At 42.9% G+C, this 22,954-nt stretch overlaps 1 protein-coding gene and 1 non-coding gene across 2 annotated transcripts; one reads left to right on the top strand and one right to left on the bottom strand.

The window, feature by feature from the left end:
• Positions 1-8,905: 8,905 nt before the first annotated feature.
• On the bottom strand, positions 8,906-22,150 carry CUNH4orf36 (chromosome unknown C4orf36 homolog). The gene is made up of 4 exons (XM_070013023.1): positions 21,977-22,150; positions 21,207-21,519; positions 10,898-11,052; positions 8,906-9,857 (listed from the first exon to the last, which is right to left on the bottom strand). Exons 2-4 carry the CDS (start codon positions 21,269-21,271, stop codon positions 9,724-9,726), a joined length of 354 nt encoding a protein of 117 aa, XP_069869124.1. The 5' UTR covers positions 21,272-21,519; positions 21,977-22,150; the 3' UTR covers positions 8,906-9,723.
• Positions 11,573-11,636, top strand: Trnaa-ugc (transfer RNA alanine (anticodon UGC)). The gene has a single exon. It is a non-coding gene; the product is annotated as a tRNA-Ala (tRNA).
• Positions 22,151-22,954: the final 804 nt, after the last annotated feature.

Here is a 22,954-nt window from a genome sequence, read left to right as displayed (position 1 = left end):
CTTTCAAGAGAGGAGTGCATATATTCAAGCACTGAACTTTAGCAACTGTCAACCTACAATAATCTACCCAGTGAAGCTGTCATTCACTAGAGGACAATAGTACCACTTATAATACTCCAGAATGTACAAAAACTAAGACAATTTATCCCTACTAAATTAACACATCAATGATAGTAATTTTATATGATAACTACCAGTTATTCTTGTATTCTAAGACCTGGGACAGATCCCTGTGCATCTCACTTACTTTGTCCTCCCAACAACCCCATCTAGCAGATACTAATAATACTCTCATTTACAATGTGTGTAGTGATTCATGGAGATTAAACAGTCTACGATAGGCTTATGATGGAGGCTGACTCAAAGTCTATACTACAAGAACAATTAATAATTTATGAGTCTCACTTGTATAAAATGTTATTCTTCCTACTCAAACAAAAGCCCACATCCTAATGATTCTTACTAAGTTTTCCACTCACTTGCTCAATGCCAGGCACACACTTAGCATTTTAAAAGAATGATATTCATGCTAAAAATGATCTCCTGACCTACATGTCTCAGTAAGTTTTTTCAATTTCCAATTGTATAAAGTAATAATATAATTTCCACGTATTCATATAATGTGCTTTAATCTTATTCAAGCCCTCTTACCATCCTTAGCCCCTTCTCCACTGCATTCTCCACTTAGGATTATAATTTTGTTTTGTTTATATTTGCATATCTATATCTGCATGCAAAAGAAAACATGTGGTATTTGAAATAATTTTTTATCTTAAGAGATAATAATGGAATAAATTAGGAATTCATAGCAAAAGAAACAATACCAAAAAGAAATTGAACAATATACCTTTGAATGACTAGTGGGGTCAATACATATATTTTATATATACATATATTATATATATTCAGATATATTATACATTTTATATAATATATATTTGAATATATATATGTATATATTATACATATACTGGCTATATGTAGCCAGTCCTGGGGCTTGAACTCAGGGTCTAGGCACTGTCCCTGAGCTTCTTTTGCTCAAGGCTAGCCTAGCACTGTACCACTTGAGCCACCATGCCATTTCTGGCTTTTTCTGTTTATGTGGTACTAAGGAATCGAACCCAGGGCTTCATGCATGCTAGACAAACACTTTACCACTAAGCCACATTCCCAACCCCTAGAAAGGTATTTTTTAACTCCTAAAATCAAGTGAAAATAAAAGCACACTTACAAGAACCTTTGGGGTACAGTAAAGGTAAGTCAAAGAGGAAAGTTTATAGCTATCATGTTTACATTAAAGAAACAAAAACAAAACAAAAGACATTGGCCAGGCACCAGTGGCTCATGCCAGTACTCCTAGCGACTCTAGAGGCTGAGATCTAAGATCGAGGTTTAAGCCAACCTGGGCAGAAAATTCCTGAGAGACTCCTATCTTCTATTAACCACTCAAAACCCAGAAGTGGAGCTGTGGTACAAAGTGGTAGAGTGCTAGCTTTGAGCACAAGAGCTCAAGACACTGCCCAAGCCCTGAGTTCAAGCCTCACAACCAACACAACCAAAAAAAAAAAAAAAAAAATACAGTTAAAGTGAGAGAAAACAGCTGGGCACTGGTGGCTCACACCTGATATCCTAGCTACACAGGAGGCTGAGATCTGAGGATTGTGGTTCAAGACCAACTCAGGAAGGAAAATCTAAGAGACTCATCTCCAATTCACCACCTAAAACACAGAAGTAGAACTATGTCTCAAAGTAGTAGAGTGCTAGCCTTGAGCAAAAAACTCAGGGCTACTCGAGACTGAGATTTGAGGACTGCAGTTCAAAGCCAGCTCAAAGTCCATGAGACTTTTTAAAAATGTTTTTTATTGTAAAAATAATGTACAGAGGGGTTACAGTTACATGAGTAAGGTAATGAGTACATTTCCTATGGAGCATTGTTAACTGCTCCTTTGTTATTCCTTACCATCCCTTCCAAGTTGTAAAGTTCGTTTTTCAACATAGTGTCTTGTACATCTCATTGTTACAATGGGTAAACCTGTATCCTTATTTCAGCATTTTGTTATTTCCCTTCCCCTCCCCAAATTAGAAAAATGTATATGAGACTCTTATCTCCCATTAACCAGAAAACCAGAAGTGGCACTATGGCTCAATCAGTAGAGCTCTGCCTTGAGCTGAAGAGCCCTTTAAGCGACAGCGCCCAGACCCAGAGTTCAAGCCCCATGACTGACAAAAACAAACAAACAAAAAAACTCAGTGCCTAGGCCCTAAGTTCAAGCCCTAGAACTAACAAATTAATTAATTAGCTAATTAGTTAATTAACAAACAAAAAGAGAAATGGCTGTAATCTTGGCTATTTGTAAAGCAGAGACTGGGAAGATTGCAACTCTAGACCAGTGTGGAAAAAAAGTTTATAAGAAGCCTTCCCCATCTCAACAAATAAGCTGTGTATTATGGCATATGTTGGTGATTCCAGCCACAGCAGACATGGGTAGAAGGATCACAGTAGAAAGTGAGCCCAAGCCGGGCACTGGTGGCTCACGCCTGTAATCCTAGCTACTCAGGAGGCTGAGATCTGAGGATCAAAGCCAGCCCGGGCAGGAGAGACCATGAGACTCCTATCTTCAATAAACCACCAGAAAACCGGAAGTGGCGCTGTAGCTCAAGTGGTAGAGCACTCGCCTTGAGCTGAAGAGCTGAGGGACAGCGCCCAGGCCCAGAGTTCAAGCCCCATGACTGACCAAAAAAAAAAAAAGAAAGTGAGCCCAGGCCAGCTTATCTGAAGAAGAAAAAAAAACAACTAAAAACAGGGCTATAGCATGACTCAAGTGGGAGAGCACTTGCATAGCAAGAGGGAGGCCTTGAATTCAAACCTCTTACTACACAAAAAGAAAAAGAAAAATCTCAAAAAGATAGCCTAATGACAATTCTCAAAGTCTTAGAAAATCAAGATTAAACAAAATCCAAAGAAATAACAATTAGGGTAGAAATTAAATGAAATAGTAACTAGAAGAATAACAAAAATCAGTGAAACAGAGCTGGTTCTTTGAAAAAAATAATAAACAAGATTTATAAACTCTTTGCCAAACTAAACAAAAAGAAAAGAAAAAGAAGCTAGGTACCAGTGGCTCACTTCTGTAATCGTAGCTACTCAGGAGGCAGAGATCTGAGAATTGCAGTTCAAAGCCAGCTGGGTCAGGAAAGTCTGTGAGACTCTTACCCTCAATAAACCACTAGAAAACTGGAAGTGGCTCTGTAGCTCAAGTGATAGAGCACTAGCCTTGAGCTGAAGAGCTTAGGGACAGCACCCTGGCCCAGAGTTCAAGCCCCACGACCGACCAAAAAAAAAAAACAAACAAGTTGCACTGGGCACTGGTGGCTCACACCTGTAATCCTAGCTACTCAGGAAGCCAAGATCTTAGGATCAGGGTTCAGAACCAGCCCAAGCAAGAAAGTCTGTAGACTCTCATCTCCAATAAACTACCAGGAAACCAGAAGCAGCACTGTGGCTCAAGTGGTAGAGCACTTGCCTTGAACTGAAGAGCTCAGGGACAACGCCCAGGCCATGAGTTCAAGCCCTATGACTAACAAACAAAAAACACAAAAAACCTTAAGTTGCCACCAGTTTTAACCAGCTTTTAGTTAGTTTATATAAAACTAACTTTTAGCTGTTTATATAAAAGTTGTATATTTGTTGATTCTGATCTGTCTTGAACAGTTTAGGGCCTATATTCACTCTTCATGTTTATCTCCAAATAAAAATATTTCCAAAAACCATCACCTGAGTGTTCCAGAGCCCGGCTCCGCCTGCCCTGTGCACTTGGGCACATCTGCCTTGTCCTGGAAAGGATTAAGAAAATTAGGAAAAAGCCGGGCGCTGGTGGCTCACGCCTGTAATCCTAGCTACTCAGGAGGCTGAGATCTGAGGATCGCGGTTCAAAGCCAGCCCGGGCAAGAAAGACCATGAGACTCCTATCTCCAATAAACCACCAGAAAACCGGAAGTGGCGCTGTAGCTCAAGTGGTAGAGCGCTTGCCTTGAGTTGAAGAGCTGAGGGACAGCGCCCAGGCCCAGAGTTCAAGCCCCACGACTGACAAAAAAAAAAAAAAGAAAATTAGGAAAAACATGGAGATAAAGGAAATTCAGTATCCAATCCAGGAAACTGACAAAAAAAGGAAATGCACAATTTTAAGAGCAAGTTAACGAGTCCCATTTGTTATAGTACTTTTGAAAATACTTGTGTATTACCAAGTTCTCATATGGTTTATAGAAATTGTTTGGAAAGTGTTCTTCAGGCATATACAAAGACCTTTGTGAATTTCACTCAAGTGACCTAATTGCAGAAGTATTATTGAAATTGCTCCTATTGGTATTGAATCTTTACCTGTTAATTTTGCATTAAGGCCTATCATTGAAAAGTACCTGCAGGAAGATCATCTAGATATTGTCACCTGCCCTGAACACTATAGGCAACCATTTAATGTTTATTGTCTCCTGGCTAAAAATTCTGTTTGTGGTCATTGCTTAACTATAGGTTAACACCTATAGATGACCTTCAGAGTGCCTATCTGAAAGAAAAGGACACACAGTGAAAATTGCCTAAACAATTTGCTGACACACAATGGATAGGTTTCCTAAACACTTTTTTAAAAATTTTATTGTAAAGGTGATGTACAGACGGGTTACAATTACATAAGATGCTGAGTACATTTCTTTTCGAGCAGTTACCTCCTCCCTCATTTTCTCCTACTTCCCTTCATCCCTCAAGTCATAAAGTTCATTCCCAACATGTCTAGTATCACTGTTGAATTGGTTCACCCTTTGTCCCACCATTTCTGGGATTCCCCTTCCCTTCCCCAAATCAGATAAACTTATATACCAGACAGAGATTACAGTGATAACAGGATATAAGCCAAAGCAAGCAAGTGAGTGAGAGAGACAGACAGAGACAGAGAGAGAAAGAAAGAAAGAAAGAAAGAAAGAAAGAAAGAAAGAAAGAAAGAAAGAAAGAAAGAAAGAAAGAAAGAAAGAAAGAAAGAAAGAAAGAGAAGTAACTGAAAACAGTGTTCCAGAGGCTGAGGTCTAAAAATTGTGTATCAAAACCTATGCCAAAAAGTCTGTAAGACTTTCCCCTCCAATTAACCTCCAAAAAGCCAGAAGTAGAGGTGTGGCTCAAGGGGTACAGAGCCAACCTTAAGTAGAACAAGCTGAGTACAGGGGCTGGGAAGGTGGCTCAGTGGTAGAGCCGCTTGCCTTGCATGCATGAGGCCCTGGGTTCCATTCCTCAGCACCACATAAGCAAAAAGAAAAAAAAGCCAGAAGTGGTGCTGTGGCTCAAGTAGCAGAGTGCTAGCCTTGAGCTGAAGAGCTGAGAGACAGTGCCCAGGCCAAGAGTTCAGGCCCCACGACAGAACCCCCCCCCCAAAAAAGCTGAGTACCCAAAGTCCTGAATTCAAGCCCCCAAATAAATAAATAAGCACATAAATAGATAGATAGGTAAATACTGAAATGACCCTTTTGGAGTTGGGAGCAGTAAGGGAGAGTGCTGGTTCTCGGACTTAAACTCACTATTGCTGAACATTTTAGCTCAAGGCTAGTGTTCTACCACTTGAGCCACAACTTTACTTCCATCTGGATTAGGGGCGGGGGGGGGGGGGGTGTTGTTGTTCTTGGGGTTTTTTGGTGGTGGTGGTGGTGGTGGTCCTGGGGTTTCAACTCTGGGCCTGAGCCCCAGCTGTCCCTGAGCTCTTCAGCTAAGGTGAGCGCTCTACTACTTGAGCCACAGCACCACTTCCAGTTCTCTAGTGGTTAACTGGAGATAAGAAAGAAAGACTTTCCTGCCTAGGCTGGCTTCAAACTATGATCCTCAGATCTCAGCCTTCTGCATAGCTAGGATTTTAGGCATGAGCCACTGGCTCTTGACTAGAAGGATCTTAAAACTGTAAACAGCTTTATTTCCCTTGAGAAAATAAGAACTATAGCTTCCACAAATTCTACTTTTTTCTTAAAGGATGTTACCATATTATATTTTTGAGAAAAATCATGTTTTATTCATCTTCACAGAGACTCTAAAGAAGGATGGAATGTAACTTGCAGCTTCTGTCGGAGAGCATATGTGAAATACTTAGGTTCCCCTGTGGTTGCTGCGGGCAAACTGACACAGCAAAGACATTGGCACATGGCACTTATGCATACCAATTCTCCAGGCTGTTAAAAGAAAGATTCATATAAGCTGATTATCAGGGATTATTGTTTTAAACAGATCAGATCAGAAATTGTTGTATCTATAATGGCCATATTTTAAACTAAAGGTCCTATGATCTGAGTACATATACATCAACATGAGCAAAAGTAAAATTTTCAAAATTCAAGACTTCTTGTCTCTACAAGATCAACAGAGTGAAACATCATATGTACTTTATACCTAGACTATAGTGGTACAGGGTAGCGATGCATACTCCAGCTAACACCAGAGTGATCTCACTGTGTGCTAAGCAGTTTTCATTCACAACAATCTTATAAATTAGGTACTATTAGTGTGTGTGTGTGTGTGTGTGTGTGTGTGTGTGTGTGTGTGTGTGTGTGTGTGTGTGTTTGGGGGTTTGTTTTTGTTTTGGGCCAGTCCTGGGGCCTGAACTCGGGGCCTGGGTGCTATCCCTAACCTCTTTTTGCACAAAGCTAGCACTCTACCACTGGAGCCACGGCATCATTTCTGGCTTTTTCTGTTTATGTGGTATTGAGGAATTGAACACAGGTCTTTATGCGTGCTAGGTAAGCAGTCTACCAGAGCTACCTTCCGGGTGCATTAGGTGTCATTTTAATATCCCCATCTAATGCATAAGAACATTTAAACTCCAAGGCAAAGTCACTTACCAGAGGTCACATCACCATAAGTAGCAGAATTGGTATTTGAAAAAAGAGCAAGCAGATCTAAAGTCTGTACTTTTTTCCCCCTCTTCTCTCTTTTTCTTTCTTTTCTTCCTTCCTTTCTTTCTTCTTTCCTTTCAGTAATTTGTGGTATACTGGTAATCAAATCCAAGGCTTCACACATTCTAGGCAAGCCCATGCATTTATTAAATTCTGCTTTTCATTATGAGGTATAAAATGAAAAGATGTTTAAGTGCTTATATAATCATCCAAGAAAACATTAAACTGTGCTAAAAGTAACATTAACAGATTATGCTTTATTGGATTCAAATTCTAGAAAAATTGGTACATCCAAATCTCAGTTTTTTCTCATTAGTTCCCAACTACTCTGTGCAAATGAGAGTTTTCCTGAGACCTTCTTTATACTTTTATATATGTATATATGTTCCACATGCTCCAGAGTCATTTTGAGGAGAAAACATGAAATTAGGTGGACATAAAAAGACTGGCAGGGCTGGGAAGGTGGTTCAGTGGTAGAGCGCTTGCCTTGCATGCTTGAGGCCCTGGGTTCAATTCCTCAGCACCACATAAGCAAAAAGAAAAAAGCCGGAAGTGGCGCTGTGGCTCAGGTGGTAGAGCACTAGCCTTGAGCTGAAGAGCTAGGGGACAGCGCCCAGGCCCAGAGTTCAGGCCCACTACCGGACCCCCCCCCCCCAAAAAAAAAAAAAAAGACTGGCAATGTTTTAGGAACGCAATAACACAGTTAAGTTTTACTTGTTCGGTGTTTTGTTTTGCTTTTTTGTGCCAATAGTAGTGCTTGAGTATTGTGCCTGAGCCCTTTTGCTCTAGACTAGAACTGTACCACTTGAGCCACAGCTTCTCTTCTGGTTGTTTTATGGTTAACTGGAGATAAGAGTCACAAACTTTCTTGCCTGGGCTGGCTTCAAACTGTAATCCTCAGATCTCAACCTCCTGAGTAGTCAGGATGATAAGCATAAGCCACCAGAGCCCAGCAACCTGCTAGTTTAGAGTACCATGTGAGAAGTCAAGCACCAGCAGCTCATACTTATGAGACTGAGATCTGAGAATCATGATTCAGAGCCAGCCTGGACAGAAAAGCCTATGGGATCCTTCTCTTCAGTTAACTAGCAAAAAGACATAAATGGAACTGTGGGCTCAAGTGGCAGAATGCAAGCAAAAAATGGTAAGAGATAGTGCCCAGGCCTTGAGTTCAATGAGTTCAAGCCCCAACACACGTGTGCATACACACACACACACACACACACACACACACACAAATAGCATGTGAGAATAAGAAATGATATAACCCTGGAAATTGGAAACTGCAATGTTACCAAAATGAAATCTGCCTTTTATTTTGCCAGTTCTGGGTTTAAATTCAGCACCTAAGCAATCACTGAACCTCTTTCTGCTGAAGGCTAGCACTCTACCACTTGAGCTTTTTTCTGAGTAGTTTATTGGAGATAAGTGTCTCATGGAGCTGGGAAGGTGGTTCAGTGGTAGAGTGCTTGCCTTGCATACATGATGCCATGGGTTTGATTCCTCAGTACCACATAAGCAGAAAAGGCCAGAAGTGGTGCTGTGGCTTAAGTGGTAGAGCAATAGCCTTGAGCTGAAGAGATGAGGGACAGTGCCCAGGCCCAGAGTTCGGGTACCACAACTAACAACAACAAAAAAAAATAATCTCATGGCAGTGTTCTAGTAGCTCATGCCTGTAATCCTAGCTACTAAGGAGGTTAAGACCAGAGGATCTCAGTTCAAAGCCAGCTCAGGCAGAAAAGTCCCCATGAGACTCTTATCTCCAATTAACCACTCAAAAACCAGAACGCTATGGCTCAAGTGGTCAAGCGCTAGCTTTGAGCACAAAGTTCGAGGCCAGAGCATAGTTCAAGCCCCACAACTGACAACAACAAAAAAAGAATCTCACAGACATTTCTGCCTGGGCTGGCTTTGAACTGTGATCCTCAGATCTCAGCCTGAGTAGCCAGATTACAGGCGTGAGCCACCAGCACCCAGCCTACCATTCTTTTTTTTTTTTTTTTTTTTTTTGCCAGTCCTGGGGCTTGAACTCAGGGCCTGGGCATTGTCCCTGAGCTTCTTCTACTCAAGGCTAGCACTCTACCACTTGAGCCACCTACCAACCTTTTCTGTTTATGTGGTACTGAGGAATCAAATCCAGGGCTTCATACATTCTACGTACTCGACCATTAAGCTGCATTTCCAGCCCCTACCATTCATCTTAACTAAACAAAATTCTCCACAATTTCTCCATTTTTCTGTTGGTGGTGGTAGTGGTAGTGGCTGTGGGGCTTGAATTCAGCCTGGGCGCTTGAGCCTTTTTGTGCTCAAGGTTAGCACTCTACCACTTGAGCCACTTCTGGCTTTTTCTGAGTGGTTTATTGGAGATAAAAGTCTCATGGACTTTTCTTCCCCACTGGCGATCCCCAGATCTCAGCTTCCTGAGTAACTAGGATTACAGACATGAGCCACCAGCACCCAGCAGTTTAGCCTTTTAAAGAGAATTTCTCTCTTCTTTTTGGATCTCCATAGGATCTCAAAGATGCAAAATAATGCTCTGACAAAGTCTCCTTTTACTACAGTATCATAAAAATCAAAAATAAGAAAATAAATGACTCAATTCCAGATGCTTTTCCATCTATTATATTGCTGTCATATGTGATGCAAATGTCAGAGTTGTCCACTAGCCCACATCTAGAGGTGCTGGCTCACCCAACAGTGGTCATTCTTGTGTGAGCACTGAACTTTACACAACAAAGGAGTCAGCCACCTTCATTTTCTTTAGATGCAAGAAACAGCACAGATTTGATGACCAAGTGATTGTCACTTGGGCTGAAGAGGTCTTCTCAAACCAGCTTTCCCTTCCCTTAGGGAGAATCCAATTTCCTCATTAGCTTTTTCTTGACATTTAAGTTTAGTTAGGCGCTTCATTTCATATTCCCTTTCAAGTTTGATAGCTAAAAAACAAAACACATAAAGCCATTCAACTGGCATTTTCACACGGCATATTTGAGTCAAAATACCATACAACAAAATATTCATTAGGCATAATGTAGTCAAAATATAATACAATAAAATTCAAAGAACAAGATACCAGGCTATCCATCAGAAAGAATGACATTGCCCCATTTGTTAGGAAATGGAAAAACTTGGAAAAAATTATATTAAGTGAAGTAAGCCAGGCCCAAAGAAACATAGGTCCCATGGTTTCCCTTATTTGCAATATCTAGTATATGTATGAGTCAAGAGGAAAAGGTCAGATAATGTGAGGTCAGGAAAATGAACCCTTAGATATGTATTTTAATGTTTTTTTTTCTTTCATGCGTGTGTTTCTAACGCATTTATAAGATTCTCTCTTTGTTGCTTTGTATGTCCCTCCCCCACAGTATAACCCCTGCTTTCACTATATTTGATGTCAGTATAACTTGTGGAGGAGATGGGGAAAAACCAGTTGTTTAAGGATACAGGTGGACCTGTTGCAACAATGAGAAGTACAAGTTGTCATGTCCAAAACAAGCTTTACAACGTCGGTGCGGGGGGGGGGGGGGGGGGGAGGAGGGGGAAGGAGAAGGATTGGGATTGGGGGGGGAGGGGGGAGGCTGGGAAGGGATGTGAAGGGTAAGCCAAAGGAGGAGGGTGCAATGCTTGGTAAGAAATGTACACATTATCCTGCCCATGTAATTGTAACCCCTCTGTACAGTATGTTCACAAATAAAATTAAATTAAATTAAAAAAAAAAGATACCAGGCTACAAATCCAGAAGGTATAAAAAATAAAAGATAGGAAGTATGGGGATGGATGGAATATCTAAATATTTCTTTAACAATAAGCAATTGGAAGTGGTGCTGTTGCTCAAGTGGTAAAGCATTACGCTTGAGCTGATGAGCTGAGGGATAGTGCCCAGGCCCAGAGTTCAAGCACCATGACCAACAAATAAAAAAAAAGCAATTAACATACACTCTTTACAATTTGTTAAAGCAGATCATAAGGAACTTACTTTCTGCTGAAGGGAGCATAAAGTCCTTTGCATTTTTACTTTGTGTGAGTTGCACAGAACAACCATATGTAATTTCTTCCAAGAAAGGCAATTGGACTTGGGCTAAGTTAGTATACCAGGCTTGTGTAAGCAGTGCAAGATCCCAGGGTTCCTGTCTGGGGCAAAATTTCATAAATTCATTCAATTAATGTTTATTTAGCACATCCTGTGTGAAATACAATGACTTGCTCATTCACAGGTCTAGTTACTGCTAGACATTTTGCATTACAAGGGAGTATTCAGAATTTTCCAGAGTTGTAACTCTAAGAGAAGCTTTCCATTAACTAATGAAGGCACATAATGATGCCAGGCACTCTTATTCAAAATACATCTCCCGGGGAGTCAATCCAATCTTTTCATGTAAGAGGATAGCTTTACCCCTCAACAGATGAATGGATCAAGAAAATGTGGTGCATATACATAATGGAATTCTATGCTTTCACCAGAAGGAATAACGTTGTCCCATTTGTAAGGAAATGGAAAGACTTGGAAAAAATTATATTAAGCAAAGCAAGCCAGACCCAAAGAAACATGGGCTGCGCCGGCCGTGGTGGCGCACGCCAGTTATCAACGAGGAGGATGAGGCAGGAGGATCACGAGTTCGAGACCAGCCTGGGCTACACTTTGGGCTGGGAAGGTGGCTCAGTGGTAGAGCACTTGCCTTGCATGCATGAGGCCCTGGGTTCGATTCCCAGCACCACATAAGCAAAAAAAAAAAAAAAATGGGCTGCATCATTTCCCTCATTTGTAATAACTAGAATATGTCCAAGATATTCTTAGCAGAAGATCACATATCTCAATAGCTATGTGCATATGAGCATATAAAATGATGCCTATCAAAATGAACTGTAAGAAATGGAAACAAATGGTATTTTTAGTTTACTGTTTGCAGTTATTTCTTTTTTCTTTCCTTTTTTCCTGTGGTTTATTCCCTGCTGTGATTGTTTTTTTATTTCTATACCCTTTGCCTTGTATATAAGTTTTTTGATTTGGGGATGGGAAGGGGAATCCCAGAAATGGTGGGACAAATGGTGAACCAATACAACAGTGATACTCACAAGATAATATGTTGGAAATGAACTTTACAACTTGGGGAAGGCAGGGAGGATCAGGATGGGGGAAGTGGGAAAAAATGAGGGAGGGGGTAACTGTTCAAAAAGCAATGTACTCATTACCTTATATATATAACTGTAACCCATCTGTACATCATCTTTACAATAAAATTTAAAAATAAATAAATATTACCTATTACAGATACAAAAAGGAGTACATTAGGAAGTTTTCAGTAAAACAAATCTTTAGTCTATAGCTGTCACCTACATTAAAACTGAAGGTAAGCTGGGTCCCCGGTTCATGACTGTAACCCTAGCTACTCAGGAGGATGAGATCTGAGGATCACACTTCAAAGCCAGCCAGGGCAAGAAAGTCTGTGAGACTCTTATCTCCAATTAACCACCAGAAAACTGGAAATGGCACTGTGGCTCAAGTGGTAGAGTGCTCATCTTGAGCTTAAGAGCTGAGGGACAGTGCCCAAACCCAGAGTTCAAGCCCCACGACCGACAAAAAACAAACAAAAAACTGAGGGTATTTGATAAATAAGTGTCCAGAGAAGTGTCAGAGATGTCACTTAAGTTATTAATCATAGTAGAAAAATTATAATGTCATTCAAAGATGCATGGAAAAATAATAATGGGCTGGGAATGTGGTTTAGTGGTAGAGTGCTTGCCTAGCATGCATGAAGCCCTGGGTTCTATTCCTCAGTACCACATAAAGAGAAAAAGCCAGAAGGAGTGCTGTGGCTCAAATGATAGAGTGCTAGCCTTGAGCAAAAGAAGCTCAGGGACAATGCTCAGGCCCCTAGTTCAAGTCCCAGGACTGACAATAATAATAATAATAATAATAATAATAATAATAATAATAATAAGAAGAAGAAGAAGAAGAAGAAGAAGAAGAAGAAGAAGAAGAAGAAGAAGAAGAAGAAGAAGAAGAAGAAGAAGAAGAAGAAGAAGAAGAAGGTGGTAAAGAGGACAGCTTTAAAGACTGATGCTGTCACAGTATTGTGTGGGTACATGGCCCTTGAGTAAGACTTTGAGTATGGAGAATGAAACCACAATTAAAACAGTCACTCTGAGCCAAGCTATTGTAATCCCAGCTACTCAGGAAGCTGAGATAAGAAAGCCAGCCAGGGCAGACAAATCCATGAGTTTGTTGTTATTGTTTTTGTTTTCTTTTTTAATCTCCAGTTAACCAGCAAAATGGCAGAACTGGAGGTATGGCTCAAGTGGTAGAGCACCAACTGTGAGTAAGCAAGCTGAGTGAGAGCGTGAGGCTGAATTCAAACCAGATCCAATGGTACGTGTGTGTGCAATCACACACACATGCACACACACACACACACATACACACACACACACACATACACACACACACACACACACACACACATTCACTCTCAAAATTACCCTGAATCCATTCTCAGGGAAATGGATGGAACTAGAAGAAATCATGGTGAGTGAGGTAAGCCAAGAGCAAAGAGACAAACAGCACATGGTCTCCCTGATAAGTGGATGTTAAATCCAAAAGGTAAGGAGATACAACAAAGTAAACAAGACTCGAGAAATGAAGGACCTCCACTCATCTGGTCAAATCATTACTAAATAATCCCATGCTGAAAAAAAAAAATCCCATGCTGCTAACCGCATATGTGGGAGATATATATAGATAGATATAGATAGATACATATATATATATATATATATATATATATATTTGTGTGTGTGTGTGTGTGCGTGTGTGTGTATGTGTGTGTGTACATCAGAGGGAAACTAGGAGGACGACAAAGAAACAGAGGGAAATGGGAAAACATACAACAACGGGACCCATCAGATGCACTAAGCAACTCATTGGAAGTAACAGAAGGGAAGGAATAAGCAGGGAAGAGGGAACAGCGGACACCAAGCAAAAGGAAAGAAACGTACTTATCACCCGATGTAGAAGAAATAACTGTATTGTCAAAACTTTATAGACCACGATAAAGACAATTTGCCCCATGAAGGTTAGAATGTGTTTGTGACTTTAAGTATCACTATCCCACAATACTGTGAAATTTGTGTAATTTATTGATTTATTTAATTTTTTGGGAGGGGATCCGGTCTTGGGCCTGACCTTTGGGCCTGGGCGCTGTCCCTCAGCTCTTCAGCTCAAAGCTAGCGCTCCACCACTTGAGCCACAGAGCCACTTCCAGCTTTTTTTTTCTGCTTATGTGGTGCTGAGGAATCGAACCCAGGGCCTCATGTATGCAAGGCAAGCGCTCTATCACTGAGCCACCTTCCTAGCGCAAATTTGTAAAATGTATGTAATCACTTAATCACAATAAAAAAATTGCTAAAAAAAAAAAGAGATCAACTTAAAAAAAACAAACACCACTGAGATTTTACCTCACCTCAATTAGAATGGCAACTATCAAGAAAACTTGTGTCTTTAAATGAGCATCATTATTCCACAATACTGTGAAATTCGGGAAATTATGTAATCACTTAATCACAATCAAAAAAAAAAAAAAAAGAACCTCGGGGAAGGTAGGGAGGGAAGGGATGGTAGGGGGAAAACAATGGAGGGGGTAACAATGTTCAAGAGGAAGTGTACTCATTACCTCACTCATGTAACTGTAATCCTCTGTATAATATCTTTACAATAAAAAAAAAAGAAAACTAACAGGGGTGACAGGGGGGCAGGTAGATGGGAGGGCAGGGATCATAAGGGCAAACAAAGGAGGAGGCAACAATGCTTGATAAGCAATGTACTCATTACCTTGCTCATGTAATTGTAACCCCTCTGTATGGTATTTTCACAATAAAAGAAACTTATTAAGAAGAAGAAGAAGAAGAAGAAAACTAACAATCACAGATGCTAGTGAGGATGAGACCAATAAAGAATACTACATTGTTTTGTTTTGTTTTGTTTTTTCTGTTGGTAGTGGTACCTGAACTCTGGGCCTGGGTGTTGTCCCTCAGCTCTTCAGCTCAAGGCTAGCACTTTACCACTTGAGCCACAGCGCCACTTCTGACTTTTTCTGCTTATGTAGTGCTGAGGAATTGAACCTAAGGCATCATGCATTCAAGGCAAGCACTCTACCACTGAGCCACCTTCCCAGCCCAAGAATACTACATTGTTAGGGCAATGTAAACTTATTCACACTCTAGAAAGCAGTCTGAAGATTCATCAAAAGACTAAACATAGAGCTCCCCTATGACCTAGCAATCCCACTCCTGGGTATTTATCCAACAGACCACAAACAGGGCCACACTAAAGCTACCAACACAACCATGTTCATTGCAGCTTTGTTTACCATAGCCAAGATATGGAATCAATCCAGGTGCTCTTCAGTGGATGAATGGACCAAGAAAATGTGATATATAGATATATATACAGAGATATACACACACACACACACACACACACACACGATATAGAATTCTATGCTTCTATAGAAAGAATGATATTCACCATTTGTAAGGAAATGAGAAGAGTTGGACAAAATAAATAAAGTGAAGCAAGCCAGACCCAAAGAAAAATAGGTTGTATGGTTTCCCTAATTTGTAGTAACTAGAATGTGTCTATAGCACTACAAGTAAACACACTGGATGATAAGACCAAAAATTATACTTAGGCATGATAAATTATGTAAGACTCTAAACATTCACACAGTGGTATCAATGGAGGATATTCTTAGGAGAGGATCACAAAGTCTCAATCGCTAGGTGCATATGATCATATAAAATGTTTTTTTAAATGAACTCCAAGGGATGGAAACAAAAGGCTTTTTGTTACTTTGCTTTTTATTTTAAAAAAAATTACCCTGAACCTTAAATGAACTGTTTGATTAGCTGGAGTAAAAACATGCATGTTAGTTTTTATTTTCATCTTAGTCTATATGAGTTCAATCTCATGGGAACTGGGAAGGTGGCTCAGTGGTGGAGTGCTTGCCTTGCATGCATGAGGCCCTGGGTTCGATTCCTCAGTACCATATAAGCAGAAAAAGCCAAAAGTGGCGCTGTGGCTCAAGTGGTAGAGCGCTAGCCTTGAGCTGAAGAGCTCAGGGATAGTGCCCAGGCCCAGAGTTCAGGCCCCACAACCTACCAAAAAAACAAAACAAAACAATCTCATTTACATATGGAAAGTAGAAAACATGCTTTGTTAAGAGAACAAAAAGGGATAGTATTGCCCTTTGTTTACTCTGACTTCCTTGACAATTTATCATCTAATTTTAAGGAGTGACATAGTTTATAAACATTATACATGTATTTGAACAAATTACACACATATAAAAATGTTCAGCTCAGGGCTGGGAAGGTGGCTCAGTGGTAGAGCGCTTGCCTTGCATGCCTGAGGCCCTGGGTTCGATTCCTCAGCACCACATAAGCAAAAAGAAAAAAGCCAGAAGTGACACTGTGGCTCAAGTGGTAGAGCGCTAGCCTTGAGCTGAAGAGCTGAGAGACAGCACCCAGGCCCAGAGTTCAGGCCCCACAACTGGACCCAAAAAAAAAAAAAAAAAAGTTCAGCTGGTAGTGTGAAATAGAAACCATTTTATTATGCTCAAGGATTCTGTGGGCCAGCATTTTATTTTGGTCAGGGCACATGTGGATAGTTTATCAGTGTTCTGTGATGCCTTGTTCTGCAGCTAGAAAGACCCAAACATCATGAAGTGACTCAGTAGAAGGGACTAGAATGGGGCTGGGAAGATTGAAAGTCTGGGTCTCGCTGGGATGTTGACTGGAGCCTTGACATGGTTTCTCCATGTGCCTTGGGCTTCCTTACAACATGGCAGCTTTGGGATTGTCAGACTTCTTGCTTGGAAAGCTTAGCATAGGGCTCCAGGAGTTGGTGCTCCAATGGAAAGGGTAGACCTGAATGACCTTTTAAAAGCTGGCTTGAAAGGCACACAGCATCATTTCTACCACACTCAGAGTTGAAGCCATCACAAGCCTGCCTAGAGTCAAGGGAAGGGGACTTAGACTCCACTTCTCAATAGGAGAAGTGTCAACACATTTGTAGTCATCTTTTTGAAACTGGCACATCAGAGCAGGGTATAGTGGCTCAAGGCTATAATCCCATCTGCTTGGGAGGTAGAGATCAGAAGATGACAGTTCAAGACCAGCCTAGGCATAAAAGTTCACCAGATTCTGTCTCAACCAATGCCTGGGCACAGTGGTTCACGTTTGATAACCCAGTGACAAAGGGTAGTGATCCAAGCCGGCAGGGCATAAAACAAGGCCTTATCTCAAAAACAACAGAGTGACTCAAATGGTAGAATACCTGCTTAGCAAGTGTGAGGTCCTAAATTCAAACCCCAGTATTAAGCAAACAAACAAACAAAATGAACAAAAAACCTGCCACATCACTCAACCTCAGAACAGTAAAAATCTTATGGATTCCCTCGTATGCCCCCAGCGGGGTGGACATAGATTTCATGGTAGTTGTGAGTCCCCTTCCTTTCTATCACAGGAAGGACAACAGTTGTGGAACTGGCCTCCTGCTATCAGAGGAATTTGGTGAGCACATAGCTGTGACTTTTATCTTGTTGGCAAGTCTAATAAACCAGAGCTGTTTTCCTAATTTAAAAAAAAAAAATGTTCAGCTGGGCTCTGGTGGCTCACACCTGTAATCCTAGCTACTGAGGAGGCTGAGATCTGAGGATAATAGTTCAAAGCCAGCCTGGGCAGGAAAGGCCAAGAGATTCTTATCTCTAATGAACCACCAGAAAACCGGAAGTGATGCTGTGGCTCAAGTGGTAGAGTGTTAGCCTTGAGCTAAAGAGCTAATGAATGTTGCCCAGACCCAGAGTTCAAGCCCCACGACTGACAAAAAAGAAAAAAAACAATGTTCATTAAACATGGTCAATCTCAATACTAAGGAAGCTGAAGCAGAAGGATCACAAGTTCAAGGCCAGCCTAAGCTACATAATAAACAGTTGTGCAAACATGAAAAAGGGAATATGGTCTACCCTTTTTTCTTTTGTCAGTCATGGGGCTTGAACTATAGGCCTGTGAGCTATCCCTCAGCTCTTCATCTTGAGGCTAGCAATCTACCCTGTGAGCCACAGCGCCACTTCCAGTTTTCTGGTGTTTTTTATTTTTTATTAATATTTTTATTGTGATTGATTAAATTTCTCAAATTTCACCATATTGTGAGATAGTGATACTTAGATAAAGTCACAAACACATTCTTTTTGTGTGTGTGTGTGTGTGTGTTTTTGCCGGTCATGTGGCCTGAACTCTGGGCCTGGGCGCTGTCCTTCAGCTCTTCAGCTCAAGGTTAGCGCTCAAGCCAGAGTGACACTTCCAGCTTTTTCTGCTTATGTGATGCTGAGGAATCAAACTCAGGGCTTCATGCATGCAAGGCAAGCACTCTGCCACTGAACCACCTTCCCAGACCCCACAAACACATTCTAACCTTCATGAGGCAAATTGTCATTATTGTGGTCTATAAAGTTTGTGAATTCAGGGCTGGGAAGGTGGCTCAGTGGTAGAGCGCTTGCCTTGTATGCCTGAGGCCCTCAGTTCTATTCCTCAGCAACACATAAGCAATAAGAAAAAAGCCAGAAGTGGTGCTGTGGCTCAAGTGGTGGAGTGCTAGCCTTGAGCTGAAGAGCTGAGGGACAGTGCCCAGGCCCAGAGTTCAGGCCCCACGACTGGACCCAAAAAAATAAAATAAAATAAAATAAAGTTTGTGAATTCTATGAGCTTTGACAATACAACTATTTTTTTTCCTTTGCTTAGTGTTAGCTGTTCCCTCTTTCCCTCTCATTCCCTCCCTCCCATCACCGCCCTTGGGTGGCCTAGTTCGTTTTCCTCAATGTCCAGTGCAGCTGATGGGCCTCTTTGTTTTCCCCTGTTTCCCTCTGATTCTGTGTCCTCCTCCTAGCTTCCCTCCGATGTTGGTTTTCTGGTGTTTTATTGGAGATAAGAGTCTCACGGACTTTCCTGCCTGGGCTGGCTTTGAACCACAATCCTCAGATATCAGCCTCCTGAGTAGCTAGGATTACAGTGTGAGCCACTGGTGCCTGGCTTGGTCTACCCTTATATGTTGATTTAGGAAAGTGAACAGTAAAGGAGCTAATGCTTTTATAGTCCTTACTATATGTTAGGCACTGTTTTAAGCAGTTTATGCATCTGAACTAATTTAATTACTACAACAATTCCATGAAGAGAGCACATACTATTTACCAACCTCATTTTACAGATTAGGAAATTGAAAAGCAAAGAACTTGTCTGGGGGCAGGAGGGGGATATGGGAAGAGATAGGAAGGGGAAACAAAGGAGGAAGCAACAATGCTTGATAAGAAATGTACTCATGGGGCTGGGAAGGTGGCTCAGTGGTAGAGTGCTTGCCTTGCATACTCAAGGCCCTGGGTTCGATTCCTCAGCACCACATAAGCAAAAAGAAAAAAGCCGGAAGTGGTGCCGTGGCTCAAGTGGTAGAGCACTAGTCTTGAGCTGAAGGGCTGAGGGACAACACCCAGGCCCAGAGTTCAGGCCCCATGACCAGACCAAAAAAAAAAAAAAAAAAAGAAAGAAATGTACTCATTATCTTGCCCATATAATTGTAACTCCTCTGTACGGTATTTTCATAATAAAATTTTCTTTAAAAAGAACTTGTCTCTGGTAATAAGAGGCAGTTATGTATAGTAAAGTCTGAATTACAGAAATCAATCTATACAAGGAGGGGGTTGTTTTATGTTTGGGGGCTTTATACTTTCTAGGTAAGCACTTAATTTTTTATTTTTATTTTCTTTGTGCCAGTCCTGGGGCTTGAATTCAGGGCCTGGGCACTGTCCCTTGAACTTCTTCATTCTACCACTTGAGTCACAACTCCACTGCCCACTTTTTGTTAGTTTTTTGAGATAAGAGTATCATGGACTTTCCTGCCCAGGCTGGTATCAAATCATAATCCTCAAATCTCAGATCTCAGCCACTGGCACCCAGCCTTCCTTTAATTTTATATATAGCAGTTTTTAAAGAATAGCTAGGAGCTGGCCGCTGTGCTCACACCTGTAATCCTGGCAACTCAGGAGGCTGAGGTCTGAAGATCACAGTTCAAAGCCAGTCCAGGTAGGAAAGACTATGCGATTCTTAGCTCCAATTAATTACCAGAAAACTGAAAGTGGTGGTATGGCTCAGAGTGGTAGAGTACTAGCCTTGAGTGAAAAAGCTCAGTGCCCAAATCCTAGCTTCAAGCCCTATGATAGCAGGAAGAAGAAGAAAGAAGGAGAAGGAAGGAGGAGAAGGAAAGATGGAGGAAGAAAGAAAAGGGAGGAAGAGGAAGGAGGAGGAAGGAAGAGATAGGAGGAGGAACAGTCTGTGGTGGCTCACACCTGTAACCTTAGCTACTCAAGAGGCAAGATCTAAGGATCACAGTTTGAAGCCAGACAGAGCAAGAAGTCCATGAGATTCATCTCCAATTGATCCTTTGTTGTTGTTGTTGTTGTTGTTTTAAGGCAAAAGTAGAGGTGTGGCTCAAGTGGTACTGTCAAACTTGAGTGAAATAGTCAAGTAAGCGCACAGTGCCCTGAGTGAGTACCCAGAACCAGCAGCCAAAAACAAAACAACAAAAAAAGTACTACAATAAGGTCATGGAATGAAACTGTGTGGTAGCGATTACACATAGTCATTATATATTCTCTACACTCCAGGCAGCATACAAGCACTTGACATGCATTATTTCATGGGCAATCTGTACCACACAGATTGGTGTTATCACACCATTTTATAGATGTGGAAGTCTCTCATAGATAGCCCAGAGAAAGGATGTAGAGGAAGCCAGGGCAGGACCAGGCTCAGAGCCTAGGTTTTTGTGATTTCAAGTCTATGTTGTCTACCCTTTGTCTGCCTGCCAAAGCAGGCAGACTTGTCTGTGCCAGCTAATGATGTAATCTGTTAAGATTCTTCTTGCTGGGCACCAGTGGCTCATGCCTGTAATCCTAGCTACTCAGGAGGCTAAGATCTGAGGATTATGATTTAAAGCCAGCCAGGGCAGGAAAGTCCATGAGACTCTTATCTCCCATTAACCACCAGAAAACGGGAAGTGGCACTGTGTCTCAAGTGGTAGAGCGCTCACCTTGAACTGAAGAGCTCAAGGACAGTGCCCAGGCCTGAGTTCAAGCCCCACGACTGACAAAAAATAAATAAAATAAAATATAAGGGTATCCAGAACTCTTTTCACTAACACATTCCTCTCTCCAGGTTTGCTCCAGGAATTATAACATACTTACACTTTGTAACAGCTGCCACGCAGAATGGTTTTTACTGTGTTCTTTCGTGGTAAACCATAAGCCATGGTGAATGATCACAGTCCAAATTTCTTTACATGGGTGTCTGATGTAGGTGACTCGCCTGAGAGGATGGCAGTAGACCCAATTAATGGCTTTCGCTGCACTGTTTCGTAGCCAAAGAGTAAAAGGTCCAGAGAAAGCATTTAGGAATGTCGGTCTGCTCTTAATAAAGGCTCCTTGACCTTGAGCCTCTGAATGAAAACCTGGGCGCGCTGAATTTCCATGAACTCATTTTGAACAGTCTTGTCACCATCTAGGGAGAAAACGCCAGACAAGATTGTGTCATCGTGAGACAAGGTTTCGGTTGACAGCAGGGGCGTTCGCTCTGGGCGTGTGCACTGTGCCCGAACCTGCCAAACCCGCGCCGACGCGGCCTGGCCAGAGCAAGTCTCCGCAGGGCGGCGGCGTCCGGGGGCCCGGGAGGGGCGGGGCCTGGAGGGGCGGGGCCAGGGGTGGGCGGGGCCGGGCCTTTCAGCAGGACCCTCCCCAGCTTGCCCTCAACTCCAAGTCCGAAGTTGGCAAGCGCGCGCCCCCGCCCCGCGTCCCTGCCCACACCCCGAGACCGGAGGAGGGCCTCCCTCCCTCCCGTCCCGGAAGGCGCGGGAACGCGTTCCCAGGATGGGCGGAGGCCGCGGCGGCCGCAGGCCCGGGGCCAAGGCGAGGGGAGGCGACCAGGCCCTGCAGCTTCCCACGCCCGGGCCGGGCCTTACTCTCCTCCCTCCCGCCTCGCCGGGCGCGCGGCCGCCTGCGGACCCGGGCTCGTGGATGTCGGTGGATCGCGGTCCTCGCAGACTGTGCGCAGGGCGCGCGCGGGCTAGGAGCTCATGGCCGCGCACTCGCCGCGGGCCCGCAGCGGGCACGCGCTCTCTTCTAGCTGGCCCGGGAGGCCGTCGGCCGCCCAGACCCCGCCCCCGAAGTGCGTCATGCCGTGGCCTCAATAAAGGGCTTTGTGGTGGCCGTGCGCGTGGCCTCGCGCCGGGCGCGGCTGGCTGCGGGGCCCACCCGGCAGGGCCGACCCCCGGCGGCCCGGAGACTGCGCTGGGGGCGCGTGGAAAGCCTGGCACGCCCAGCGCGGGCACAGGTTCACACGCTTGAGTGGGAAAGGCGGTTCACAGGCGGAAGCTCGGGGCCTGCCTGTGACATCTTAGGGGACCCTGTCCGGAGGGACCGATTTCAAAAGTGGATGCGCAGCCGGGCTCCAGTGGCTCACGCCTGTAATCCTAGCTACTCAGGAGGCTGAGATCTGAGGATCACGGTTCAAAGCCAGCCCGGGCAGGAAAATCCGTGAGACTCTTATCTCCAATAAACCACTAGAAAATCAGAAGTGGTGCTGTAGCTCAAGCGGTAGAGCGCTTGCCTTGAGCTGAAGAGCTGAGGGATAGCGCCCAGGCCCAGAGTTCAAGCCCCAAGACCGACAATGGGTGTGCTGCTGTGACTCTGCGAGGCCCTATCTGAACTTGTCGGGTGATCACCAGTGAAGGGCTTACGGTGACAGTGACAGCTTGCAGTGTCATTCTGTGTGAGAGGTTTGAGACCAGACCTGGTTGGGCTTCTAGCTTGGCTACTTGATGTCTCTAAAAATTCTTGCACACGTCACTCTACTAAGCTTCGATTTCTGCATCTATACAGGAAGGATAGTGAGTGCTCTGCTTGAGGACTTATGGAGATTAAAGAGCGTACCTTTATAT

Source organism: Dipodomys merriami, unplaced genomic scaffold, assembly GCF_024711535.1.
Source record: "Dipodomys merriami isolate MVZ:Mamm:240054 unplaced genomic scaffold, mDipMer1.0.p SCAF_9, whole genome shotgun sequence".
Classification (NCBI taxonomy): domain Eukaryota; kingdom Metazoa; phylum Chordata; class Mammalia; order Rodentia; family Heteromyidae; genus Dipodomys; species Dipodomys merriami.
The sequence above is the reverse complement of the archived record's forward strand: the minus strand, read 5'-3'. Positions and strand labels throughout refer to the sequence as shown.

Bases quoted from the DNA above. Each gene is read 5' to 3' on its own strand.
- CUNH4orf36 (XM_070013023.1), bottom strand. From the start codon at position 21,271: ATGGCTTATGGTTTACCACGAAAGAACACAGTAAAAACCATTCTGCGT. The intron at 11,053-21,206 runs GTAAGTATGTTA...ATTTTGCCCCAG, and splicing joins CGTGGCAGCTGTTACAAAGT to ACAGGAACCCTGGGATCTTG. The intron at 9,858-10,897 runs GTAAGTTCCTTA...TTTGTTTTTTAG, and splicing joins TATGCTCCCTTCAGCAGAAA to CTATCAAACTTGAAAGGGAA.